Source organism: Zonotrichia leucophrys, chromosome 18, assembly GCF_028769735.1.
Source record: "Zonotrichia leucophrys gambelii isolate GWCS_2022_RI chromosome 18, RI_Zleu_2.0, whole genome shotgun sequence".
NCBI classification, from domain to species: Eukaryota; Metazoa; Chordata; class Aves; order Passeriformes; family Passerellidae; genus Zonotrichia; species Zonotrichia leucophrys.
Genome location: NC_088187.1, coordinates 11,855,912 through 11,865,171, shown reverse-complemented (window position 1 = coordinate 11,865,171; position 9,260 = coordinate 11,855,912). Strand labels below are relative to the sequence as shown.

The 9,260-nt window shown below is 58.4% G+C and overlaps 1 protein-coding gene across 1 annotated transcript; it reads right to left on the bottom strand.

Annotated features, from left to right (window-relative positions):
- Positions 1-41: 41 nt before the first annotated feature.
- LOC135455569 (dynein axonemal heavy chain 17-like) lies at positions 42-9,238 on the bottom strand. Its single transcript, XM_064728898.1, has 21 exons — positions 8,924-9,238; positions 8,754-8,845; positions 8,488-8,614; positions 8,117-8,269; positions 7,538-7,663; positions 7,332-7,439; positions 7,081-7,212; positions 6,637-6,797; positions 5,717-5,873; positions 5,369-5,473; positions 4,795-4,952; positions 3,617-3,755; positions 2,892-3,119; positions 2,532-2,740; positions 2,167-2,218; positions 1,993-2,125; positions 1,681-1,808; positions 1,441-1,589; positions 748-1,030; positions 486-659; positions 42-95 (listed from the first exon to the last, which is right to left on the bottom strand). The coding sequence occupies exons 1-21, from the start codon at positions 9,236-9,238 to the stop codon at positions 42-44; spliced, it is 3,183 nt and encodes a 1,060-aa protein (XP_064584968.1).
- Between the last annotated feature and the right edge of the window lie 22 nt (positions 9,239-9,260).

The window sequence follows — 9,260 nt, the reverse complement described above, 5'->3', positions numbered from 1 at the left end:
TCCAACAGACCCTGCTCTCTGCAGACAAACCTGGTCCCTCTCTAAAGCAACACCTCTGGTGTGCTCTGTCGTTCTAAAGACTTGCTGACCAAAACCTAGTTATTACACAGAACAACGTGAACAGCTCCTGAAACCACCACACAGCCACAGCTCCTCGCCCTTTTCCCTGACAGCTTAGATAAAATCTGCAAGATGCCACTGCAGGAAACAACAAATGAAGTGCTAAAGGACAGTTTGCACTCAGGCAATAGTCACAGCTATTTTGTGAGACTCTCTGAAGCTGCAGGTTAATCTGAAGGTAAAGGAGACATGGAACTCACAGCCCTTGCCTGAGGCTTCTGTGGGGTAAAGAGAACCACTGGAAGCCATTGGGTTTCATGGGTGCTACCAGTCTGAATCCTGATGATGCTCCACACATTACTGAGGGCAAGATTGTGGAGTGACAGTCAAACAAACCAGATAAACACAGTGCTCGTGGGAAATACCTGTAAGGGGACGTCGGGGTCGAGCTCGAACGCTGGCACTCTTTCATCCCAGAGATTGAATGTCTTCGTGTTTGGATGAATGTAATAGTCAAAAACTGTCCCCTGACTAGGAAACTTGATGGCTTTAAATTCTGTCAGCCACCACTTGCTGAACTGCTGACGGTGATCCACCAGCTGGAGGACAAAACAGAGACACTCAGAGCCCAGCCACAGGATGGGATGCAGAGAAGGGTGGCAGTGCTGGGCAGGCCCTTGGCTGTACCTGGTCCTGGAACAAGGCCCCACCAAAGGCCCAGATGCAGGCAAAGACGAAGAAGAGCTCGTATTGCTCCCGGGGTGAGTCTGGTGGGACATTCTGGGGTGTCAGAAAACATTCCAGCAGAGACAGAACTGTCTGTATGGCCGTGACATCAGGAACAGGGGTGATTGTCTTGAACTCAGACTTGAGCTTCTCCAGGCATGGTGGCAGGTACTTGTCAAAGAGGATCGTCAGAGCAGCCTTCTCAGACTTCTCTGTCCTTGTCTCAATCCAGCTGGCCACAATGCTGTGGGAGAGACAAACAGGGCTGCAGCAATACCATCCATCCCCACCGTCCCATCTGCCATCCACCATCCCATCCCATCCCAGTCCCGTTGTCCCATCCCCCCATCCCATCCCATCCATCCCATCCTCCATCCCATCCACATCGTCCCTGGTCCATCCACCCCATCCCATTCCGTCCCATAGATCCCACCCTCCATGATCCCATCCATCCATCCCATCCCATCCCATCCATCACCATCGTCCATGGACCATCCCATCCCATCCATCCAATCCCACCCATCCTCATCACATCCATCCCATCCCATGGATCCGTCCACCCATCCCATTCGCCAGATCCCATCCATCTCATACCATCCATCCACCATCCATCCATCCTCCACCATCCATGGATCCCGTCCCGTCCCAGCTCACGGGCTCCAGCCCAGGTCTGCGGGGTTGATGTAGAGGATCCCAGCCCGGGACACGGTGGCCGGCGTGGCCGTGCGCAGGTGGCTGATCTCGAAAATGAGCCTCATGGTGGGAGTGAGGGGGATGCGCTCGTTGCTGGCCAAGGTGAGGACCTGGGGGAAGGGGCTCGTTGTGGGGGATGTCTGGAGCTGGTCCCCCCGACATCACAAATGAGCAAAGCCCCTGGGCTGTGATGGCACCAACCTTATTGTCATCCATGACTGTGTTCAAGGACTCGATCCACATGGGATCAATGTCTCCATCAAGGATGATCCATTTGGGCCCATCATGGGTGATGTTGGCCAGGTCACGCATGGCTGTGGAGAACAGACCTGCCCCAGAGAGAGACTCGGCTTGTTCCTCTCCACACGCAGTCCTTTGCTGGAGGACACGTGGGATTGGTGCTCCCATGAAACACATCCCTTCTCCCTCCCACTCTGGGAAAGAGCCCCAAGGAAAAGTCTTCCCATTACATCTCACATCCCACAAACTGAGCTCACAGCACTGGTGTCTCACCATCCTTCCATTCCCGTGTGGCTGGATGGATGATCCCAAACAGCTCATCACAGGTCACAGCCTTGGGGTCCAGGTCCATCGTGACCGGCCTCCTCTTCAGCATTTTGTATGTCTTGTTGAGCGACTTCAGCACCTGTGCAGAGAGGATGGTGCAGCCACAGGTGCTGATCCCACTGGGGCAATCTCAGCCTCTGCCTGCGGTGGGGCCATGGGGCCCTGCTCCCGCCTGGGTGGGAAAGCCCTGAGCTCCCTGAGCAGAGCCAGCCCCTGGACAGGGCCCCGTGTGAGCCCAGCCCTGCCCCAGCCCTGTCTGTCACCCTGCCGGCACCACAGCACGCCCAGGGTCAACCCTGAGAGCGCGCCCCTGTCTGCTCTCTGTCTTTGTCTCTGCTCTGCCCGGGGTATCCCTCAGGGCAGCCCCTGAGCTGTGATCCCAAACCTGCTCAGCTGCAGGGCTGGCACACGGTGCCCGAGCGCCTGGCACAGCTGTCCTCTGCCCGAACATGCTCTGGCAGGGCTGGGGGCTGCACAGCCCTCACCAAGGAGCCATGGGAGGCCACGGGATGTGCTTGGCCAAGGTCAGAGGGGGCCCAGGATGGTCTGGCCCTACCTGGGACTTGCCGGAGCCGGCGTTGCCGACGATGAAGACGGAGTGTCGCACTTGGAGCAGCTCCTCCAGCTGCACCACCTTCAGCACAAAGTTCTCCTCTGCCTGCAGCTTCAGCTCCACCACGGCCTCACGGATCACCTGGGAGGGAGAGCAGGCACTGAGCACCAGCAGCCTTGGAGAGGCCCTGCAGATGAGCCAGCTGCCCCGGGAGCGCTGAATAGAGCATCAGTCTCTGGATCCTGCCAGGACTGGCACATCTCTGGGGATGGTGCCCTGCTTGGGCTTGCACCTTCTCAAATTCGAGGTTCCTCTTCCTGGGAACGTCCAGTGCTGGAAACAGGTCTCCAATCAGCCCCAAGAACACAGGCAAGTCATCTGTCACGATCTTGGGGATATTGAAGTCTCGTAAAGCTCTCATCAGGACCTGGTCCTCTGCAGAGCCGGGGTCCCCCCTCTTTAAGGAGCCTGCCACCACCAGCACGGACTTGATGGCCCGCAGCCCCCAGTCATAGTGGTCCTGTGGCAGGAAGCAGAGAATCACCATTTCACTTTGGTGGGGGAGAACTGCTTCAAACAGCACTGCCGAGGAACACCCTCTCCATCAGCCAGGTCATCACATGGCACCCACTGGGCTGGACCTAAACTGGGCTCATCTACAGGAGAAGCCTCTGTCAGTCATGGGGGTGGTTTGGAACTGGGAACCTGACTTCCTTCTTGGAGGCACCTTTATAGTGTAAATCACCTCTCTTGAGATGAATAACATCTGAATGCTCTTAACTGGCCTAATTCTAATTCCATGTTATTCTGCTTTTGGGCTTCTTGATTCCTTCCTTAAGGCAGAAAGGTGCCATATGATGCACCTGGTAGAAGAGGATCTGTCCAGCCACAGACCTGAGCTGTGCAGAGCTGTCACTCTGTGTGTCACCTCCAGCAATCCCACCACAGAGTGTCAGCTTTGAGGATCAGATGGACTCTTTCCTCTCCCAGCCAGCACTGTGTAATATTGTTAATTACCTGTTTCGACAGCAGCTCTTTGCAGAGCGTGTAGAGAGTGATGAACTTCCTTGCCAGGAGCCTGGCATCGAGAAACCCCTCTGCCACAAGCATGATTTCGCAGATCAGTTCAAAATCGGGGACCACCATGGCGCAGGGTCTAGAGAGGAGCAGCTGCAATTGTCAGGGCTGCTTACCACGTCCTTACCCTCCCACAGCTCCCAGGGTTTGCCCCCAGGTTTCCAGTGTCACAAACACCCAGCTGCTGCAGTTACACCTGCTGGGGTCTCCTGCCCAGACTCCTCCCAAGCGGGGCTCATGTCCCACCAGGCTGGGGCACACCAGCCCTTCTGCAGCCACAGGCTGAGTTTCACCAAGGACAGGGTCCCACAGCATCTCTGTGCCTCCCCTTCCAGTGCTTCACCACCTTTTGGTCAACTCTCTGTTGAGGGTGGCAACCCACCTGAGCATGTTGTCCCCATGCTGAGCAGCCCAGCTCACCCCACCTGGCACCTCTGGGGAGTGACAGGACTGTGCTGTGGTGCCAAGGGCTCCCTCACACCAGGGCCACCACCCCTGGCTGAGGGTGCTACGGGTGTGGAACAGGAGTGTCAGCATGGAGGGAAGGGCTGCAGTGACACCGACCCACCTGCACAGAGCTGGCACCGACCCACCTGAACAGAGCTGGCACCGACCCACCTGCACAGAGCTGGCTCTGACCCACCTGCACAGAGCTGGCTCTGACCCACCTGCACAGAGCTGGCATTGGCCCACCTGAACAGAGCTGGCTCTGACCCACCTGAACAGAGCTGGCTCTGACCCACCTGCACAGAGCTGGCATTGGCCCACCTGCACAGAGCTGGCTCTGACCCACCTGAACAGAGCTGGCACCGACCCACCTGAACAGAGCTGGCTCTGACCCACCTGAACAGAGCTGGCTCTGACCCACCTGCACAGAGCTGGCACCGACCCACCTGAACAGAGCTGGCACCGACCCACCTGAACAGAGCTGGCTCTGACCCACCTGAACAGAGCTGGCTCTGACCCACCTGCACAGAGCTGGCACCAACCCACCTGCACAAAGCTAGCACTGACCCACATGAACAGAGCTGGCACTGACCCACCTGAACAGAGCTGGCTCTGACCCACCTGCACAGAGCTGGCTCTGGCCCACCTGCACAGAGCTGGCTCTGACCCACCTGAACAGAGCTTTCAGGTTCTCGGGCAGCTCGGTGCGCCCGGCGTAGCCAGGGTTCATGGTGATGAAGATCCCCACTGACGGGACCAGCGAGATGGTCTCCCCAAGGAAGTTGAATGTTTTCTTCCTGGCACGGATTGCATCCTGAATGCATTTTACCTGCCAGGTGAGCAGAGGTGTTGGCTCCCTGCCCAGTGCCCTGACTGCTCCCCAAGGTGAGCCTGAGGGTTTGGCTTTGCTAGGAATAATATTGAGGTCTTGCTGGAGCTGCAGCAGCAGGAGAGCTGCCCTTAAACCAGCTCCTTCCTAATCACCCCAACTCCCTGTGCCAGGTGATGGCAGAGCTGGGGGTGACAGGTCACCAGGATGGTACAGCTGCGCTGTGAGGTTTAACAGTGCCCAAATCCCCTGCACTGCTGGGATTCCACCCCCCACCCTGTGTCCAAACAGGACATAGTGGAGAGAACAGTGGCAAACTGTCCTGTGAGCCAGGTTTAACTGGGGCAGCATGCAGGACGTGAGCTGGGCAGTCTCTCTGGCAGCCAGTGCCACTGTGTTGTGGGGACAGCACGCACCTGCACCGCAATGACAGACAGGACCTCCACCAAAATGCGATTGAACTCGTCAAAGCAGCCCCAGGCGCCGGTCTGGGAAAGTCCTTTGTAGATGTTCCCACAGGACTGGAGAGAAACAGAGCGGTGGGACAGGGCTCAGGCACTGCGATCCCTCACAGTGCAGTGGGGGATTTGGTGACAGAACTCGAGTGCTGAGAGCTGCTCGTGCCTTACGGACTGTGCTCTTCCCGAGGGAAACTCCGCACAGGGGTAAAGCCTCCCTGCCGAGGCTCCCCTGGGCTCCCTGACACGGTCCCTTGTCTGGGACACCCCGTGGTGCTCACCTGGGTGCCCCCATCCCGGGCCTACCTTGTAGTCCATCTGCTCGGAGCAGTTGAACACGTAGACCATCATGCCCACGGCCCGGCCCAGGTCCTTGGTGGTCTCTGTCTTCCCGGTGCCCGCGGGGCCAGCGGGGGCTCCCCCCATGTACAGGTGCAGGGACTGGGTCAGGGTGATGTAGCACCTGTGCAAGGACTGTGTGTGTCAGGGGGATGTGGCACCTGTGCAGGGACTGTGTGTGTCAGGGGGATGTGGCACCTGTGCAGGGCCTGTGTGTGTCAGGGGGATGTGACACCTGTGCAAGGACTGTGTGTGTCGGGGGGATGTGGCACCTGTGCAGGGACTGGGTCAGGGTGATGTGGCACCTGTGCAGGGACTGTGTGTGTCAGGGGGATGTGACACCTGTGCAAGGACTGTGTGTGTCAGGGGGATGTAGCACCTGTGCAAGGACTGTGTGTGTCAGGGGGATGTGGCACCTGTGCAGGGCCTGTGTGTGTCAGGGGGATGTGGCACCTGTGCAGGGCCTGTGTGTGTCAGGGTGATGGAGCACCTGTGCAGGGCCTGTGTGTGTGTCGGGGTTTTGGAGCACCTGTGCAGGGCCTGTGTGTGTCGGGGGGATGTGGCACCTGTGCAGGGACTGTGTGTGTGTCGGGGTGATGTGGCACCTGTGCAGGGCCTGTGTGTGTCGGGGGGATGTGGCACCTGTGCAAGGACTGTGTGTGTGTCAGGGTGATGTGGCACCTGTGCAGGGACTGTGTGTGTCAGGGTGATGTGGCACCTGTGCAAGGACTGTGTGTGTGTCGGGGGGATGTGGCACCTGTGCAGGGACTGGGTCAGGGTGATGTGGCACCTGTGCAGGGACTGTGTGTGTCGGGGGGATGTGGCACCTGTGCAGGGAGGGCCGGGGCTGAGCGGGGCCGGGCCGGGGCGGGGCAGCCGAGCCTCACCTGTCGGTCAGGGGGGTGATGACCAGCCGGGGCGTGTTGCCCAGGTACTCGTAGGCGTAGCGCAGCTGCGCGTCGCAGATGTTGGCGAAGCAGTGCTTCTCCCCGTCATCCCAGCGGTGCCGCAGCTGCGACTGCCACGCAAACGCCTGCGAGTTCTCCACCTGCGGAGCAGCGGCCGTGGGCAGGGGGCACGGGGGCGCTGGCACTGCCCGGCTGCTGGGACAGCCACACACCCTGCTCGGGGCTGTTGCCACCTCCCAGCGCTAGCACAGGGGGCAAAGGGGTCCCAGGTCATGCTGGGGTGCGTGGGGACCATCCCTCCTCACGGCCCAGCCCACGCCCACCAACAGAGGTGCCCAGTCTGACTGCAATGGAATGACAGGAAACCTGTGCTCCAGAGTTCTGAGTGATGCTGCACCAAAAATTCCCTCTGGTACCAAATACCTTTGTTTGGATCATTTTGATTATAACATCCCTTGCATGGACATCAATAGTACAGATTGTCATGATCTTCATTCTGTCTCCAGCACTCAGGTTCCCAAGGAGCAGGGAAATCAGGGCATTCAGCCGAGCGATCTGGGCAAGCACAGAAACATTGGGCATAGAGACGATGCCCTCGTTTGCCACCTCTCGATGACTCCTGGCCTGGCAGAGGGGCTCAGGCCGGCTCCAGGTCAGGTGCAGAAGATGCCAACCTGCTTTTTGTTATAATCCTTCAGGGCATTCTCATAACCTTTCTCCAGACTCGCAAAGGCAACTCCAACTTCTGTAGTCCAGGCGATCTGGGTGCCCGTGAGAGCGATCTGCAGCAAACCATGGGGACAAGACGGCCATGAAGAGGAACCTGCTGTGGCTCCCGGGGCTCTCTGCCCCTCCTCCTGCCCCTCTCAGCAGCACCCACCTGGGCTGGGTAGTCAAACACCCACTCCTCCCGTGGCTTGTCCTCGTAGGTGCCCAGGGCCTGGGGCATGAGGCTGCGCAGCGTCGAGCGCATGCGCTCCAGCAGCCGGTTCAGCCACACCTCCACCTGAGGGGCACACCTGCACAGCTGAGCGGGCAGCTCCAGCCCTGCCAGGCTGCACAAACCTCCCCCTGCACCTGGCAGTGCCCTCAGAGAGAGCCCGGTGCCAGTCCCGCAGGGCACATCCCGCAAACCTCCCCCTGCACCTGGCAGTGCCCTCAGAGAGAGCCCGGTGCCAGTCCCGCAGGGCACATCCCACGGGATGTGAGGAGGGGTGGTCTGAGGGCAAACAGCCCAGGGGAAGCACCCTGCAACCCTCGAGGGACGGGGAGGCTGAGCAGGTTTACACCACTGTGCTGCTCTCCACCTACAATGCAGGTGCCATTTCTGGGGCTTTTGGCCAAAAATCTCTGTAATTGCATTTTTATACTCCTGCCAGGCTGTTAGAGCACAACCAGCAAAAGGCTCAGCCCATGCCCAGCCTGCCCCCTGCCCCAGGCTCCCTGAAGCCCAGCTGACCTGGCCAGACAGGTCACACTCTGCATCAAAGTCCATGTACTCCCCGTCCCGGCTGAACATCCCGAGGGCCACCTTCTGGGGCTTTTTGTCTGCGTCCTCCTGGAACTTCAGCTTGGCCAAACTGTCAAACAGCTTCGTCAAGTGCCGGGACACCTGCGAGCAGAGCACAGCCACTGTCAGGACCCCGTCACCTGCAGAGGGGTGATCAGCACTGGATCTACCCCTGAGCACTGCACCTGGGCACTGCACCCCCGGGAAGGCAGAACAGGGATGGTGCTCTGCCCATAGCAGTGAAAAATGTTCTAAAACTGCTCAAACAAGTGCGGGGAAATGGCAGAGGACTCAGCCCCATGCTCACACACAGCCTATACCTCAAGGGGCTCGGTCCCCTTGGATAAAATATCCAGTAGGTCTGCAGAGGAGACAAAATAGAACCGGGGAAAGGCCAATCTTTTGGTCTCCAGGTATTCAGCCAAGGCCTTCTCACAGACTGCCAGCCTGCAGAAAACAGAAAATCCTGCTTTAACCCCCATACATGGGCTTTAGCCTTTGCTCAGTCCTTGTCTTGCTGATGCTTTGGAGAACCAACCCTTCCGTTGGCCTCCCAAATGCTTCACCAGGATCACTGGATCCTTACCTGTCCTGCAGCGCTTCCAGCTTGGTGTGCAGCCCGGGCTTGTTGGTGCACTCAATCACGTTGGGAGTTTTTACTGCATCAGCCACTAGAGCCTGAAGAGGAAAAACACTTCAGCCACCCGAAGTGGCAGAGAGCTGCAGGGAAAAGGAGAGGTGGAATGGGCTTCTCACTCGGAAATCCTCGTCAATGGTGTCAAATTTCTTGGACTCCTCTGGCAGTTGACTTCGTGTGTCTTCGGATGCTATGAAGATTGTTTCCAGGTGACTCCACTTCCTCTGTACCTCAAACCAGGTGTTGATAACAGTGTCAGTGGTTGACAGCTTCTCCTGCCAGTCCTGTGCCCTCTGAAGGAAGAAGGCTCGGTACTTGGATGCCAGCACGTTCTGCAGCTGCATTTGGTTGTCCTCCAGCGTCTCAATGAGTGCCTCATCCATCTTGAGCAGTGGGAGCTGGGTCCTGCCGTGGGGCTCATACTCAAACGCCATTGCTGCCCAAGTAGTGTCCAGG

Excerpts from the sequence above, each read along its gene's own strand:
- LOC135455569 (XM_064728898.1), bottom strand. The coding sequence starts at position 9,238 with ATGGCGTTTGAGTATGAGCCCCACGGCAGGACCCAGCTCCCACTGCTC. Across the intron at positions 8,846-8,923 it reads CCATTGACGAGGATTTCCGA|GCTCTAGTGGCTGATGCAGT; the intron begins GTGAGAAGCCCA and ends TTTCCTCTTCAG. Across the intron at positions 2,126-2,166 it reads CAGAGGCTGAGATTGCCCCA|GTGCTGAAGTCGCTCAACAA; the intron begins GTGGGATCAGCA and ends CTCTCTGCACAG.